Here is a 19,647-nt window from a genome sequence, read left to right on the forward strand (position 1 = left end):
ATAACTAACTCATAAACAAACATTCACAAACAAAATAAACAGTCTTGATAATACTCAAACGTTCTTAAATACTTAGGATGCTTAAAAAAATACAAATAATAGAAAAAGACCTCTAAGAGTAAATGCACAGAATTTTTCAGTTTTTTATTTAACATTTCTGGAACCAAACAATATTTCATCATGTTGCACAAAAAAATACATTTTATTTTTTTTGAAGAGTGCTGTGAACTTCCATAAATAATTTTAACAAAACTGTAATAATGTAGAGGTTTAATACCACAAATGGTTTTTCACTGGAATTTATCCATTGATTTAGTTTTCGAAGGCAGTCAAATCATGTAGACAAAAATGAACAGAATTTAAAACAACTTTTTTGGACCCCTAAAAATGAAAAAATTTCTTTCCTAAAAGAAATTTTATCAGAAAGATAAAATTTCTTTCACAAACATTACTACAAGGTGAAGGCTGATATGAATTATAATTTATTAGCTGTTCAACATTACAGTAAAATGAGTTTAGTTAAGAGGATGGCATACTATTTTAGAGGATGGCAAAACTGCCCGAGGTCATTTATCTCATTTTATTTTTCTGCTCTGTAGTTAGTAATCATAAAAATAAACATATTAATATGAAACAGCAGATGAAAATCAATTTCTGGAGCAAAGAAGGTAATAAACATTTTAAATCTGTTTTAATAGATAATACAATCTGAAAGGCAATATATGACAATAACAAATTTTGGTGCGTATAAATGGAGCAAAACATTTAAAAGTAAGGAAAATTTGGAGAATTAACTGTACATTCTCTGGCTGAGGATTCATACAATAAAATTAATATTGACCACTTTGACAAACTCATTTGAAAGAGCAGATGCCTGGAAGTATATCAAACATGTTTTCATGATAAAAGAAGGAAGGAGATGCTATTTCTGATGTCATGACAAAAAAGAAACTTCTTTACAACAAATGACATTTTGATGTATTACTTCATTTTTATAAGCAAATGTGCTGTGATGCATTTAACATCACATAGGACATGTACAAAAAAAAATCACGAAGGTCTCAGCTTGGAAAACTATAACCACATTCTTCTGGGACTCTTGAAGTTATACTCCATATGGATTTCCTCATAAATTACTGAAAATAGTAATAAAAACTGAAGATTACTTGAAACACTTTGAAAGTCCATTAAAAATTATTATCTAGAAAAAGAAAAAAATTACACTAATGTGTTATATTTTCAGGAGAATGACACAAGTTTGCTTGTAATTTGGCAACCACTCATAGCCCCTAACCAAAGTCGGGTAGTAAGGATGATACAGGCTGTTCAGAAATGGTTATATTTGCACCCAAAAGAGTTCTTTCTACGGAGATCCAAAACCTTGTTATATTTATACAAATTCTCTACATTAATATACTTAGTAATCTTATAATCAGTATGTTCTAACTTAATTGCAGGTACCAACAACAATTCTATTAATATAAGTAATAGTTCAATATTTATACTGACTCACAATTTAAATTATTTTGATAGGAAATCTCTTATCTGTATAACTATTACTTTAGACAGCTTCCTTGTGAAATTTCACAGATTTTCACTTCTAATAAGTTAAAATAAGTTAATAGCAATGTTCATACAAAGTAATTTTTGGAATAGCAAGCTTCTGTAATTGTTTTAAAAAATGTTAATTTTTATGAGTTTTAAAATATTTTATTTAATTTTTCTATATCGACATTATCAATTTCTCCAAAAAAAAACTCAGACTTTTTGTACAACTGCAATGCAAATCAGAAGATGTTGAAAAGTAACCTATTAAATTTTTTTTAAATTTACTAATTATAATTCATGTTGTCCAAATCTGTCACTTTTCTCTGCTATGTACTAAGTGGAAAAGTAAATATAGGACTAATTATAAATAAAAATATATTTTTGAGTTGTTTTAAAAAACTACTGCTAATTACATAAAATTATTCTTAACTGGATGTAAATCATCAAAATTAAAAATTAACATTAAAGTAGTTAAAATAAATAATTTTTAATAGGCTTTTAAAAATTAATTAAGTAATAAAAACATTAACAAATTAATAACTTACCTAATGTTTTGTCCAAATTTGGGGTTTAAAAAATAATACTCCTACCCACGTATTATTTACCAGTATATGCAAATAGTAAAAGATTGTTTTGAGAAAATTTCAGTGAAAAAGTGATATAAAATGGTAATGCTTCCAATTTTATTCAACAGATGCGCTAATATTACATTATGTGTACAAGCACTTTCATTCAGTATCGATATGCTAACCACACACATACACACAAACACACCCACACACACATACACACACACACACAAACTATGTGTGAAGTGAATGAAATGTGAAAATTTATTTTAAATAACATTTTCTAAATTTATAACTACGAGTGAAAAAAAAATCAAAATGAAAACACTTTTTACAAACACTTATATAATTTAGCAAAACAAAACTGAAAAATATTTACAAATAATTTCAATGACAAGTAACAATTAAAAAATCTATTCTTGGCATAAAGTGCCATAAAATTTATCAACTGTTTTTCTATTATTAGATGCAAAGCACAGTATTTGGAAGTAAAAGAATGAACTTACATTTTTTTTTGTAGGTATAAATACAAGACAGTAGATCATTATTTATAATTTTAAAAGAAATTTCATAAATGGTTATTACTGAAAGGCTGATATAATATTCACATAAAAATATAAGTTAACAATACCTACTGGAAAAAAAGTTAATTAATAACATTACAGTCTCTTGAATTCATTTCCTAATTCATACTCATCAAGCATATCATTAAAATTCTGTTGATGTAGTTATGTTAGAGGATACAAAATACTAGTTCAGCATCAGATATAATATCATCAAATAATATAATCAGATAATAGTTTATTCAACACCCATTGTCTGAATGAAAATTTTTCAAGACAACAATAACCATTGTTGGTAAGTGTTTTTTAATGTAACCAATAATGGTTAACCATAGCTGCCGGTTGGCTGAAAAGTGAAGACTACAAAAGGCTACAAAGTAATTTGAAAATTAAAAATTGTTTATTTATAATTACAAAACTGTCCTAAATACATATTACAAGAAAAAAAAATATATATAAAAAATTAATTTAAATTATCATCTGCAGTTAGTTTAGAAATGCTATTACAATTTTTTGATATGATTAGTCAGGACAGTCTTAAAACAACAGTAGCCAATAATAATTTCTGAAAGGAGTATGTGAATAAAAAAACAACCTAAAATAGCTGATATTTTAACTCTAGGTAAGGAGGTATAAAAAGTGATTTTTTTTGTACTATTAAATTAAAAAAGTATTAGAAAAGATTTTAAAAACTGTTTCTTTATTAGATGGAAGCTTTATCAACTTTATAAAGACAAACTGGGAACTGTACTGCATTAAGAATCACAAGATTTCTTTTATGTTAAGTCTTTAAATACATCTAGAGAGTTTTATCACGAACTAAAAATATATTTCTGAGATATATCTAACCTTATTAAAACTAATTTTTCTTGAACTAAAAGATAAATCTTCTTTTTTTATAAATATACTTAAAAATATGAAAATTATAACAGAATTTTTCTATTGAGATCAAAGATATTTTTGTTGAATTTACAAAAAAAAAAATCTGAATATAATAATTAGGTATTATACTGTGTTTTTAACAGTACCTAAGACCAATTAAAATTTTGTTGTTGATATTTTAAGTCTTGTAATTAAGCAATTGTTCTCTGAAGGGCAAATATCAAGTTTGTAGGACCACTTGTATAGTTGTAAATTAGCTTAATATTTGGAGAATTTAATGTTGGTTAGTCAAAAAATAAACATGAATATGAAAATCTTATTATATAGTTCAATCTTTTTGGATAGATTAAGGGTCAATTAAATTATATATCCAGTCAGCAGTACCACATAAAGTATCTAGAGTTAAAATATAATATCAAAATTTAACTAATAAGAAAATTAGCAATTTTTTTAATCATAAATGAACCATTCATTTTATGAATGGTTTCATGCGGTAATTCATTTTATAACCACAATTTCAATAAAAAAAAATAAGAGTCCACCGCTGATATGAAATTTAGGCAGCTGCACCAACTAGAGTAACTCAAGTTAAAATATATATAATGAGCTTTAACCCAACATTAGCTTCTTTGCGACCACTGATTAACAGTTACATATCTATGTTTTTTATTGTAATATAAAATTTTCTAAACAAATTAAACAACCCCGTAATCTGCTTCAGAAATGGTGGTACCATTTATAGTATTTTGACTTACAACACTACTATTGAAACCTAAAATCTCACTTTTTTTGACGAAAATGCACCACAAACGAGGTCTGCTCAGAAAATAACCGAACATTTCTAATTACATACCAACGGAGATATTTAGTGATGTGCAGCTAACAGCGTTATGTTCCGCATAACCGCCATTGTAAACCACATGTTCTTGGATTGTTGATATCTCATTTAGTTTTCATGTTATTGTCATTTCAGTACAACATGTTTAAGTGTTATTAGCGATTTTTGTAATGTACGATTTTTGGGATTAACAATACAGAGTGAAACTGGGGAAAATTTTAACAGAAATGTTTTATCTTTTGAAACAAGCTTACAGAAATGATGCTCTGAGTTGTATGCAATGTTACAAATGGTTTTCATGATTTAAACTGAAGATGACCCTTGACCAGGATAGCCTAAGACTTCAACTGATGACACCCACGTTTAGAAAATCAAAGATTTGGTGCGTGCAAATCACCGATTGAATATCAGAGAACTTGCAGAAGAGGTTAGAATTGCAACTGAATCATGACATGACATTTTGACTGAAAACTTGAACAAGCATCAAGTTGCAGCAAAGTTTGTTCCTTGTTTGATGACCAAACAGCAGAAATAACATCGAGTGAACATTTGTCAGCAACTTCTTGAACAAACCAATGATGATGAAACATTCATGCAAAGGATCATAATGGGAAAAAAGCTGGGTTTATGGCTATGACATTGAGACAAAGGTTCAATCATCATAATGGATTGGCAAAGGAACTCCACCCCCTAGAAAGCACATCAGTCACAATCCAATGTCAAAGTGATGCCCCCTGCCTCTTTTTCAATTTTAATGGAATTGTGCAATTTGAATTCTTGCCTCAAGGTGAAACAGTGAATGGTGCATACTATCCAGGCATTTTACAATGGTTATGTGAAAAAATACACAAAAAGAGACCACAGTTGTGGCAAGACAACTCATAGTTCCTTCACCACAATGCGCTCACACACTCAAGTTTTTCAATTCGTTAGTTTTGTGCTAAAAATCAGATAACTGTTCTCACTCAGCCTCCCTACTCGCCAGACCTGGCTCCTCATGATTTTTTCTTATTTTTGAAATTAAAGTCGGTGATGAAAGGACACCATTTTGAGACAATTGACAACATTAAAGCAAATTTGTCACAGACCTTAAAGACTATTTCATATGAAGCTATCCAGGATTGCTTAGCGAAGTGGAAACACTGCCAGGAAATGTGTGTGAATAGGGGAGGGGAGTACTTTGAAGCGGACATGGACCAAAATCTGTAAAATTAATAATAAAGTTTAAAAAATAAAGTTTGTTATTTTCTGAACAGACCTGACAATTGAGCGTAATTCAAAAACGACTAACCAATCTTCATCAGATTTTCACACTCACAACTTCAGATATACTACAGCAAATTAAATTTCAATGAAATTGATCTAGTACTTTTGGAGATATTTGAGCCACAAAGTTTTATACATAGGCGCTACAAATATATATATATATATATATATATATATATATATATATATATATATATATAAACCCAATTTTAAGTAAATGATATTTTCATACTTCTCATACCTCAAAATGTAAAGAAAATTCATTTTCAAATCCCCCCCCCCATTTCCGCCATATGACCGAAATAATACTGTACTTTTCTTCAGAAAGTTTGTAAAAGAAATAATTTCTTAACAAGTAATAAATGGCTATTTTTAATATGAATTAATTGTGATAAATGCATTCTAACTAGTCTTGCTACTTGATGACGACTTGATGTCTAATTTGAATTCTAATTTATATAAGAAAGTAGTTTTGACAAAATACAATAATTAGCTAAAAAACCAGCTTACTTTGATATGAGTGAGCTGTTGATACTTATACTGTATATAAACATACTTGAGTTATTTTTAATAACTCAAGTTATTAAAAAGTTCCACTGCCTTAATGTTATGTTATCAGAACCCAATTTACTTAAAAAATAAAACAGCAATAATAAAACAAAGTACATTTTATTTACAACTGTGCTAGTTATATTTTTTAACTGTATTCTAAGTCAAGTTGTTAACGTAGTCTGCCAATTTGATATTAAATTGGGTTAATTTATTCAAAAAATTGAACTATAATAAATTTGCTTAATTTCAATCTAATTTATGGCATTTCTTTAATTACATTTCTTTATTTACAATAATTCAAAGCAGTCCTGTCACAACTTGATATACAACTGATAATGTTCCATTAAATGAAATATAACATTCCAAAATACATTAGTAATATGGGCATTTAAATTTAAATTCATCAAAAAGTAACATAAGTAATTGAAACTGAATTAGGTCCTGCAGTATTACTGTAACATTTGTTGATTAATGCTTAATAAACACAACAATGAAAATAACTGATAAGAAAATTCTATAATTTTCTAATTTTTAAATGAAAGTAAAATGGAAAAACATAAAAATATGACACAAAAAACATATAATAAAAATTGAATAAAGTAAAAAAATAACACTGCAATAAGCATAATAATAATTATAACAAATGAAATATAAATTAAGCATTAATGACAGTTTCTTTTAAAGCATGTGAAGCAAGCAGATGCAAAAAAAAAATTATATCGGTACTTCAGCATTCATTATACCAATTTTTCTTACCAGAATATGCCACAGATTGGAACACTATAAAAAAGAACAATTTAATTATGATATCATTGTCTACATTATATTTATCAGTACTTATAAAAACAAGATAATCAAATTAGTAATAAATAACGAAGAAAACAACAAAAGTAAACCAACATAAACATTCAATTTTTAATTTTTTTTTATAATTGTTATTGCAAAACTAACTATATATACTTAACAAAAAAATAAAAAAAAGAATTTTCTTGAATAGATGCAGCTTAAGCTTAAATTATGATTAATAGCATTAAGAGTAACAATATTTTTTTAATTAGTAGGTTTTTAATAGCAATTATCACACTACCTAAAATACCTGTCTATAAAAGAATAAATAAAAATATCACTGACAGTCTAGAGAACTTAAAATTCAATTTATTAACTATACATTTTGTGCTTTTTTCAAATGAAATAATTTTGAGATGAATTGTTTTCTTAGAATAATAAAAAATGGATATAGGTAACCTAACATGAATCATAAGTCAGTCATCTTCAAGAATAACACCAAGTTCTACCAGGATTATACCAGGATTATTAGGAAAAGTTGGCAGTGAAGTGGTTTTTGATAGCCTTCTTTATACAGCTGAATGTTAAGTTGCATATCAGCATGGGTTAAGCTCACCAAAATGTAGTTGATATTTACTTCTACAATATTAACTTCACTTCATTCACCACAGTGACTGACTTTAAAGTGAACATCATCAATCTCACAGAAAACAGTTCTGTAGATGCTACTTGTAGATCAGGTGCTTTACATGCGTCACACCATAAAAGAGACTGGGATGAAGTGTACACCAACAAATTAATATATCCCTTTCTGTTGTGAAACAATATGTTACATACCCGTTTTAACTTAACAAGAGAAAGAAGTGAAAAGGATCTGCTGGTTTATGAGCATAATATTGAGCTTTACACAACATAACCGAACTTAGTTATTGAGAAAACATTTTAATGTGGCTTATAGTGAAAGGAACTTCCGCTACAAAAAAATTTGATTTCGTGAAAAGTATGATTTTACATTCATAAAAAAGGTTGAATTGGTAACCTCCTTATTTATTTAAAGTTGATTTAAAAAAGGGCTAACTACTATTTAAAATTTCAAACAAATTTTACAATATAATCTTTAAGAGTTATTACTCCTAATAAATAAAATTTCTAATGAACAACTATTAGGAATCCTTTTTCTGTTTTTAAAAATGTTTTCATGCTCAATGAAAAAAGTAAAGTTTACAACACATGAAAAAGTAACTGATGCTTATAGTAAGTGATCAATAATATGTAAATAATTAAATAAAAGGGTACAGAACCTGGACTTGTTTATGGAAATGAAGAATGATATACAAACTGGAGATTAAATGAAAGATTGGGATGATTAAATAGGATGATGAATTAACTGAATTTTTTTATTCATTCTGAAGTAGTCATTTTAAATAAAAATTTGAATATATCTAATCAGTACATACTGAAGGCTTCTTGTCATAAGAACTGAACCTAGAAATGAAAGAAATGTAAGAAATAAAACAGTTCTGTTTTGTTGTTTCAATAAATGATAATCCTTACACAGGTTGGGTTTGACAACAGTAATGCTTTTGATGTTTTTGTGTCAGTTCATACCGGCAATAAAGAAATAAAAATCACTTCCTCAAACATAAATAAAATCACATAAAATCAGTCCGAATGGAATTAAATACTAATCTACAAATAACATTTTTCATCAATTTAGCTACTTTTTAATTATTTTAAATCAAACCCAATGTTTCTAAGATATAAAATTTTCATAAATCATCAAACTACAAGAATAATATGAGGCATGTTTTTTATGTAAGGACTGTTTTTATATACAAACAAAGATAAATTACATAAACATAGAAAAAGTTTTATTACATTAAAATAAAGTTTAATATTATATGTTAATAAAATAAACATCTGTATCTGCATTATTTTCCACATCTCCATTTACAAAACGCATTTTTTATATGATTCTACTATCTTTATTATTTAGTTTTTAAAAAAATTTACTACCAGCTATCTAAACGAATTAAATAAATTACTTCATTTTCAGTCCCTTATCAATTTTCAAACATCTATGAAACAAGCCATGTTTTAAATGGAGAAAAGATAACAATTGTAAGATATAATATTAGGACTCTGTAGTGGCTGTTCAAAGATTTCCCAGAAAACTTGTTTTAATTCTTACTACTTTTGTTGCAGTGTGTAGTCAAGTGTTATCGAGCAGAAATAAAATCCCACTGACAGCTTCCTCTGTCTTTTGCTCTGAATAACACATCCATATATTTTTTTTCAGAGTTTTACAATATGTATCCACAGGTATAAAACAGATATATTCATCTGTTTTTATGAATTTTATCATTTAGTTTCTCCAACAAATCATTTGTGATCACAATTGGGCAATTCCTAAATTCTCCATTGTAAAAATTCATTCTTACTCAAAGCAAATGATATCGTTTTTGAACTTTACAATCACACATAACATATGGTCCACAAACATTGCAAACTTCTTCGTGGATTATAGCACCACATTTGTTTTTCACTGTTAAGAAATAAATTACAGCTCAAACTTCATACTTTGCAGGACTGTTTATTTTATCATATATTTAATTAAACATGTCATAACAGATATGAATATGACTGGGCTATTTTTGCCAACAGATGATTACTAATACAAATTAATAAACTATTTACGCAAAATATATTTCTGAAATATAAACCAGCAGCAAAGCTGAAACAGCCTTCATGTAAAAAAAAAACATGCCTAACAATATAAAAAATACAGAATCATAATTTATTCTGTAAGTGAAGAAGCAACATAAAGGAAATCAAATTTTTAAGGATAAGAAATTGTACAAATCCTTTTAAAAGTACCAAACTTTACTTATTATGTATGTAAAAATTAAAAGGTTTAAAAATTAATTTTCCATAATAGTAAAACAAAAAGTTCAATAATAAATTATAGTACCAATAAAAAAAACTTTGTAAATTATTTCTACAGGTTAATAATGTAAAAAATAATAATACCAAAGCATAAAAAATCCAACAAAATCAAACTATATGTTAATAGCTCATTATCTGCCATTAATAAAAACCACACACAATATTTATAAACAGTAATATGCCATTGATAACCACCATTATAATACCCATTAACATTACTATTAAAGATTATCTTTTAACATAAAAATAAAATTAAAGATTAGTTATTATATAATTTAACTTACTATGCTTCTTTTTTATGGGTAATGGAGGAGGGCAAGCATCAGGACTTGAATTAGTTCCAGCTTGATTAATTGTAATACAACTTTGTGTCTGTTCTGATGGCACATTATCATACTGTGATGGATGACGTTCCCTGCGTGATCGTTGTTTTGCCTTTTGACAAAAAAAAAAAAGAATAGAGAATAGATACAACAATAAACAAGTAGCTCATGACATGAAATAAATAAAACAAAGTATATTTAATTGTTTCACAGATATAGCAACATTTCTATCTTTCATCTAGACAGACCTGTGTTGAAATTTAAAATCAGGTATAGTATTTTTACATATATTACAACTTTTCATACGTAATTCCCTCACTTAGGTAGGCTGGCATCATGGTAGGGGTAGAAATGTCAAACCATATAAACTGATAGTTCAAAACATCTGCTTTTTATTGTCACTCATTGTTAGATTGTATTTTATTTACTCTGTAATAAACATGGCTGAAATTCAGTTGTCTTTTTACCAATGTAAGTGGCTGGGGATGAAGTGTTACTGGAAAATTGAGAATGTTAAAAGAGGTTCAAAGATATTAGACAATGGAATTTGGAATACCATTACTGACAAGTAACAATCGCAAAGAATTCATGACAAGTTTGAAGCGAATGGAATAGTGGAAAAAATAAACAAGGGGCAGTCTGGGTGGAGAAAAACTTCAACAGGTAATGAAAATGCTGCTTTAATTTTTTTTTCTGGGTGAAAACTTTTCATGTTATCAATGCCCAGAAAACAAAAATATGAAATATAAAAATAGAATATAAAATCTAATAAGACAACAACAAAATTAAAACAAAATAGAAACTTAAAGTAGAAATTTAAAAACAAAATTAAAAATCAAAATAAATACTAAAAACAAAGACAATACAAAAAAATAAAAAACTTAAACTAAAATTTTAAATACAAAAATATACTACTACCATACAAAAAAGAAAATTTTAATAGCACTATTAAAAATTAAGTAAAATACTAATACTTTGGAGTTGTCCAGGATTTGATGAAAATTCCTGGGCAATCTAAATTTACGACACAAGGCTGTATAACGTATGCAATCCACAAGTATGTGGCACACAGTCAAGGGGCACTTGCATCATATGCATACTAGTGCATTTTCTGCTGACATCAGGTACCCATGAGTAGCTCTCTTATGTCCTATCTGCAATCAGCAGAGAACCACTTCCTCTTGGCGAATTTTTCTGTGGAAGGAATCCCATGGCAACACAGCTGCTTTAATAATGCAAATCTTAATGATCCCCAAAAGAAATCTCTCATGGAAAGTTTTTAAACTGGTATTAAATAAGTGTATTCATAATATTTTATGAACTAATAAGTGGATACCATACAATCCAAGATTTCTTCCGCATGCATTAAATGAATATGATCAAAACAGGCGAGTATATTTTTCTGTATGGTACCAGGTCAAATGAAGGATTTGAAGATTAATTGTTTGGTCAGATAAAGCCACTTTCTAGCTTAATCAAACAATTAACAGGCATAACTGTATTTATTGAAGTAACACAAATCCACATTTAATTGAACAGAAACCTGTAAATTTACCAGATTTTTTATTAGTATGATGTGGTTTATCTTCTAGAGGAATTGTTAAGCCATTCTTCTTTTAAGGAACTGTCACCACCATATCTTACTGATGCTACAAAACAATATTATTCCTGCTCTACATAACCTTTTTTGGGGTGAAGTAAAGTTGAATTACTTTAACAAGAAGAGGCTCCATCCCACTATCATCATGACCTGATGGAATTTCTTGACATCTTTCTTGAGCTACAGATAGGACAAAGAGGAAGTCCTTCAGAGTTCCAGGCTTAATCTGCAGACTTTACACCCATCGACATCTACCTTTGGGGTGTTTTAAAAGACACTGTGTATGCTGCAGAACAAAAGCACATTGCAGCAGCTGACAGAAAATTGAAAATGCAGTTAACACAATACCTTTAGTTACGGTACAGTTAGCATGCTGATATGTATTAAACCATTGCCGTAGGTGTAACAATAACCTAATATAAGGTGGTCATTGGTTAATAGTGGTCATTTTTAAATATAAATTTAAGTTAAAAACCAACACAAGCATAATGTATCTAATTATTTTCTTAAGATAATTGTTCAAACTGTGTATATACTTTTTTGAGACAATGTTTAAATATATATAATATTATTTTTCTAAAGTGAATTTTTTTAGGATCATATTCCTCGATACTAATATACAATATTATATTATTTGATCAACCTAAGTACAGAACAATAAATAAAGTAGGATGGCACTTACTTTATTCCATTATACATACAAAAATGTTTTCACAAATTTCTTGCATAATCAGTTGCATTACATTTTTTTACATCAAATTACATATTACACATAAATATTACAAAATAATAAAAAGTTTTCTATTTTTTATAAAAGAATAAAACATTGTTAAAATTTAATTATTAGATTTTTTAAATATGATTATTCAATGATTCAAAGTTAAGAATTAAAATTAAACATTAAAGTTAAAAATTACATATATAGAAATATGATGGCAATTAATAAAAATTAAATTAAAAATAAACTAAAAAATTAATATAAATGTGGTCTAGCTAGCCAAATGACATTACTGAACTGAGTTTTTTAATCTACATAACCACCGTTAGATATTGCTTCAGAGGATGAGATGAATGATTTGCAGCATCTGTGAAAATGCTGTACCTGACCAGGATTTAAACCTGGGCCCTCCGGATGAAAGGCCGAGATGCTACCACTCACGCCACGGAGGCCGGCTACTGAACAGAGTTGAAATAGATTGAATTATACATTAACAATGTTTGAAAAAGTGCTGCCATCTATTGCAGTTTTTATAACTGTGTCATCCTCACACTTTGCTTGAAGATTGATCAAATTAAATCTACTTTTATATTTATATATATATATATATACAGAATCTTTCTAAAATGTCTAAATCCCTATTATTTGTATTCATATTACATTTTTAATTTGCAGTATTTCCAAATTTGTTTGAATATCAGATACTGAATGTGTATTAATACGATGATCAGAAACATTAGAGAAACCAAGTTTTCCATTTTTATATCTTAAATTTTCAGAGAACCTAATTTTGAAAGATCTAGTGGTTTTTCCTCTATATATATAGAAATTCTATCTTTTGGTTTCTATCTTTTTGGTTTGTAGGTTAAATTTTCACATTTAATATCATGAATTTTATTAGTCATTATATTACATAAAATTTCTTTATCATTAGAATTTACTTTATTAAAATTTATTTCACAATCCATTAAAATATTCTTAATAATATCATTCCTATCATTATTCTTCAGATTAAATTTAAACATATTAGCCACAATAAAATGTTCCTCTTTACCAAGGGCCACAATTATTAAATTTATCAAATCAAGACAAGTATCAGTAAATGAACCTGAATCAACCTGCATGTCCTTGAACTGCAAATTCTCACAATCACTATTTCCCACCAAATCCCTCTATATTATGTAATAACCCAAGCCTTTATTATTATCATTATAATTACTTTTTGTTTTTATTAAACTATTAATTTTGTTATGTTTAGAATCATTAAGTTTAATTTTATACATTTCAATATTAGTTTTAATCAAATTAAATACATAACAAATATAAAATGTCCCAGAACTTTCACTAAGTGGAGATGTGTATTGTATAGTTCAATATTTATCAAATTTCTTTTGTAATATGCACGTTTGATTTCTTGTTTTATCCTAAACTTTTCAGCAAATTGTTTTGTTTTTCTTATACATTTATTAAACTGGAAATTGTTTATATTGATCCTAGCATATTAATATATTACATTTAATTTAAGGCAAATTTTTTTTGAAGTTTATTGAATGCATTATATTACTAAATTTAATATTAACTTGTAGAATTTAAATAACAGTTTTGCCTGGTTGGCATTTATAATTATTTTTCTAAAGTATATTCTTTTAAGAATCATATTTCTCTGTACTAATATACAAAATTATTTGATCAACCTAAGTACAGAACAATAAAGTAGGATGGACACTTACCTTATTCCATTATACATGCAAAAACATTTTCACAAATTTCCCGCATCATCAGCTGCATTACATTTTTTTTACATCAAATTACATATTATACATAAATATTACAAAATAATAATTTTTTTATAAAAGAATAAAGCTTTTTTAAAATGTAATTATTAGATTTTTTAAATATGAATTATAAAATTTAATGATTCAAAGTTAATAATTAGAATTTAAATCAAACTCTATCTTTTATATATTAAATATTTAAAAAAATTTTAATTTTAAAAATAAAACTAAAAATTAAACATCAAAGTTAAAAATTACATACATAAAAATATGATGTCAATTAATAAAAATTAAATTTTAAATAAACTAAAAAATAAATATAAATATGGTCTAGCTAGACCAAATGACATTACTGAACTGAGTTGAAATAGATTGAATTATACATTAACAATGAAAAAGTGCTGCCATCTATTGCAGCTTTTATAATTGTGTCATCCTCATACTCTGTTTGAAGGTTGATCAAATTAAATCTACTTTTATATATATATAGATATAGATATAGAATCTTCCTAAAATGTCTGATCCCCTATTATTAAGTAAAATATAACAAAGGTTTATGATACAAATAAATTTAAGCCTGCATATCAAACAAATAACCATATAATAAAACAATTAAAAAACAATAAACACTGGTTCATATAGTTTATACAATTTGAGTGGAATTTACAGGATCCCATAAAAATTGATTATTGGAAATTAATATGGTAAGTTTAACTTATCTAATTACTGTGTTTTGGTGGTTTGTATTTCATACAATAGTATATATATATATATATATATATATATAATAAAAAATATAAGAATTATAAAAGTACGTAAATAAATTAAAATAAGAACATATTATAAAAATAAAAAATAAAAAGTTATTATGTAAAAGTACATAATAAAATAAAAATCGGACATGAAGTAACTTTGATTCCTATTGGCTGCCATTAGAGTTGAAATATTCAGGCTAAATTTTTCAATTAAAGCCAGCAAATGATAAGTTATTATTTACCATAAGTTGCTTATTTACATTATTACTAATATTTACTATTTATTATAAGTAAATTTTGATAGCCAGCCAATTAGCATTGATTATTTTATAAAAATTCCTCAAGCGATATCAAAGCATTGAATTATGATATAAGTGTCTGTCTGCTAGCCATGATAAACCAGTTCAAATTGTTACATTAACATTAATTTTATGGCTTCTTCCCATTACACCCAGTAAATCCACAAACAGGACATTTCTAATCTATATAAATAAAAATGTAAATGTTTGTTTGTTCAAAATCTTTAATCTCCAAAAGTTCTTCACCGATTGCTTTGAAATTTTGGCACGACATTGCATTCGAATACGCACATGCTTTTATATACTTACTATTATATACATTGTCACACCTGTGACAGGTAGAACATGCTTTTTTTGAAAAACAGCCCTATCTGTTTGACGTAAAAACAACTCACACTATACTTAATAATTTACGATTCCATTTCAATGTTTCCAATGTGTGTCCACTATACACTAAAAAGCTAGTGGACCGATTTACACACGAGGAAAAAGGGAGAAAGGGAAAGAGGGAATAATCAGAAAATGGAAGAATCAAGAAGGTAAAAAGAGAAAATTAAAAATTAAAAAAAGGGGAAAGAAAATGGAAAGGAGAAAAAAGAAAATGGGAAAGGGAAATAGGAGAAAGAGAAACGGGGAAAGAAAAGGGAAAGGAAAGGAGAATCAGGGAAATGAGTGAGAGGAAAAGTGAATATGGTAAAAATGAAAATGGGAAAAAGAAAAAGGAGAAAGGGTAAAAGGGAAAGGTTAAATTTTGTGAAGTTCCGTAATGTTCATTAACGTTTTATCAAACTTTCAATTGTGTTCATTTAATCTATATATATATATATACTCAAATCTAGCTATAGTGAAGCATTCCCAGGTCTGCTAGTCATTAAATAAAATTTTTAATATAATTTAAGAGTGCATAACAGTCAATTTATGTTAATATTGAAATTTATTAATTAAGGATGCAATGAATACAAAGTGTGATTTTCTCTATACTGTGATTAAATAAGTAGGTGATGTTAAGTATGGCTAAGTTTAAACATGTGTCAGCCTCTATGGTGCAAGTGGTAGTGTCTCAGCCTTTCATCCAGAGGTCCTGGGTTCGAATTCCAGTCAGGTATGGCACTTCCACACATACTAAAAATCATTCATCTCATCGTCTGTAGCAATACCTAACGGTGGTCCCGGAAGTTAAAGAAAAAAAGTTTAATAATGTATACATGATTTAAATCTATTACTATAAAGAAAGATGTCAATAATTGTTCATATCTATAACAACATAACTTGTGTAATCTATTTCAACATAAGGGAATTGGTAATTACACTTCCAGAAGTTCAGTCCTAAAACAAAATTTCAGCCAGAATAGGTGTGGTATACATGACTTCCATTTAAGTTGACTGTCTTTCACATCTAACCTTGACTGTAAAACTAATCTACATTTATAAAGTTTAAACAAAAAATAGTTGAGTAATTCATAGATTCATAAGAAGTCTTTCTTACATTACATAACTTAAGATAATTTTATTTACAATCAAAGTTTAACAATTTTCAATAACATCCTCTGGCCGACAAAATAAATAAATTTAAAAAAACATTATATTATAGAAAAGTTAAATATTATATTTACTGTAAGTTAATTCACTAAAAAAAGTAATAAGACAAAATCATTCTGTTTTTTCTCTTTATTTCCTTTTTTAGATCAAGAAAAGCAATTTCAACTTATTACAAAAATGAAGTAGTCTCTAATAATTATTAATTATTCATAATATTAAAAAAAATGAATAAGAGTTTATAAGAGGAAGAACACACAGATTGGAATATAATAAACCAGCAAAGAATTGCAAAACTTTTGTTGGCAAAGCTGTAAAACTATGCAATTCATACACTTTGAACATTTATAATACAAATTACATGGTGTCAATACCCATATTTAAGTCAGCATAAAGAATTAATAAAGATCAGTTCACCTTGTCTGAAAATATTGAAAACAAATGTTAACTGATTTAAAAACAAATAAAACTATACTTATAATCCCTCCCAACCCTAAATGAAATTACCCAAATAATAACCAAAGTGATATAATCAGTAAAGTAATGAATCATCTAATAAAAAAAAAATGTAACTTCGAATCTAGAAATTACAAAAATAAAGTATGTTTTCGTTCCCCCTTTATGGGAATTTTAATTAAAACCAAACACCATCAGAAAGTATCTTATCTACTTAACAGTATTAAATTATGTGAAAAAATTTGCATATTCTATGAGTAAAATTTTGAGATAAGGGTTTGATAAGGTCTGCCATCTCTGCCCCATTGGCCAAAATGAAATGGCATCAATACCATATACATAGAAATGATCATGCTAAATTTAATTGTATGCCATAATTTCCTTGTCGAGTAATCCAATTTGGAGATATCAAACAAAAAAACAGACCAACACAAACATATTATATTATATATATATATACATACACATCCTTCCAGAATTTTCAATGCTAAAATTGTGGTTTTGATTAGAAGCCCATCAAACATTAAGATCTCAAAAACCCTGGCATGTAAAATTTGACAAAGCAAACCTTTCCTTATGCAGAATATCATAAAACTAAATAGCCAGGAAAGAAAAAATAAGAATTTTAATTAAAGGATTATCTTACAGGAAGTGCTGGTGGTGATGATATTGAAATCGATTTACTTGATGACTTCTGCTGTACTGTAGTTGTAGTAGTGGTAATAGAAGATGAACTGCTGCCACTGCTAGTGGTAACTGTTGTTATCATTTGTCCAGATATAACACTATTAAGCTGCACTGTTTCAGTACTAATAGATACATTACTACTTTTATTAGAGTTGTAATTATAACTCTGACTAGAACTTCTAAGTGATACAAAACCTGATGATGTAGATGTTCTCTCAACAACACCTAAAAAAAGAACATTTGTATAAAAAAAAGGTACTCAAGAGATAAGCAATAGATTAAAAGTATCGTATTAAATTTTAATTTGCTGTGTTTTTGTCATTTAGTCAGTGGTGAAAACTATACAAAATCATTATTTTTAGATGAATTCTACCAAATTTACATATAATAATACTCAAGTATTAAAAAGTTACGCCATAATACTTTTAGTAATCTTGTGACTGACACACCAAATCACTCCACTCTCAAGACCATCTTCTGTGATTGAAGATTATTGACACAGAAGACTGGAAAGTGTAAGTAAGTATAAAAAATGTTTTATTACAAAAAATGTTTTTCAATTTTTTCATCAAAAATTAATAGTTCTGTGTAAGTTTAAATTTACATTTAAAATGGGTTTAAAATGTTAGTTGCAATGTTATCCTTAAACCACATTAAGCTATAATTAGCAAGAGAATGCAGGGCACTTGTTTTCAAGTGGTAAACTACTACAATATAGATCATGATACCAAAATTTTCCAACGAAGTGTTAATTAGGAAACTAGAAAGCATATTTATTAAGGAAGAAATAAATATATTGCAAATGTATTACTGACCACACCAACCATAATTAATTTTTTATTATGTGGGTATAAATAAAAGAAAAATAGTTCCATCAGCAACTACAAATTACAAAGCCTACCACCTGTACAAACAGTAGTTCAGATTGTAATAATTAAAATTTCACAGATAAAAAAAATAAATGGTTTAATTACAAGGCATTAAATTAAAACAAATCAGTTTTACTGCATAGTAGAATTGAATTCAACCAGAACTACTGCTTCAGATAGAAATTATGCAGTCATCTCTTCTAACTTCAAATTGTTGTTGTCAATCTACACATTTGAATGCAAGCAACATAAATAAAATATAAGGGAACAGTTTCATCAATCAAGAAAATTAGCACCTATACTAAATATTCAATTTTCATGCTCATAATTATTTAGAGGTGACTTAAAATTGCATATTGTGGTGATTTGGAACATTTCAAAATTTTAGCTTAGTAGCGTATAACTTTTCAAACAATTTCTACTCTTTTTCACTTGCTGAACATTACTAAATAAAACATTCAATGAATTTGACAAACCCCCCCACAAAAAAAAAACCAACAAATTAATAATGGCAAATGTAACAAAGAATACCACCAAAAATGAATAATGTTATTTTCTAACAGCAGATTTTATCTAATGCAATTCTTTTAAAAATGGAATAACTTTAAAAACAAAAATACAACAGTAACAAAGACTTGACTTAATTCTAACCATTCATAGATTTTTCAACTTTAATTTT

The 19,647-nt window shown here is 27.2% G+C and overlaps 1 protein-coding gene across 8 annotated transcripts in view; it reads right to left on the bottom strand.

Moving 5' to 3' along the window:
- Positions 1-19,647, bottom strand: part of C3G (C3G guanyl-nucleotide exchange factor) — a 260,568-nt gene that overhangs the window by 63,439 nt on the left and 177,482 nt on the right. For 7 of the 8 annotated variants that reach the window (XM_075370566.1, XM_075370568.1, XM_075370572.1 and 4 more), the window contains 3 exons: positions 18,059-18,324; positions 10,235-10,385; positions 6,975-6,998 (listed from right to left, as the gene is read on the bottom strand). In XM_075370566.1, the coding sequence (XP_075226681.1) occupies positions 6,975-6,998; positions 10,235-10,385; positions 18,059-18,324 (441 nt within the window). The remainder of the gene's footprint in view (positions 1-6,974; positions 6,999-10,234; positions 10,386-18,058; positions 18,325-19,647) is intronic. The other variant, XM_075370570.1, reaches the window with a different exon arrangement.

Source organism: Lycorma delicatula, chromosome 7, assembly GCF_047948215.1.
Source record: "Lycorma delicatula isolate Av1 chromosome 7, ASM4794821v1, whole genome shotgun sequence".
NCBI classification, from domain to species: Eukaryota; Metazoa; Arthropoda; class Insecta; order Hemiptera; family Fulgoridae; genus Lycorma; species Lycorma delicatula.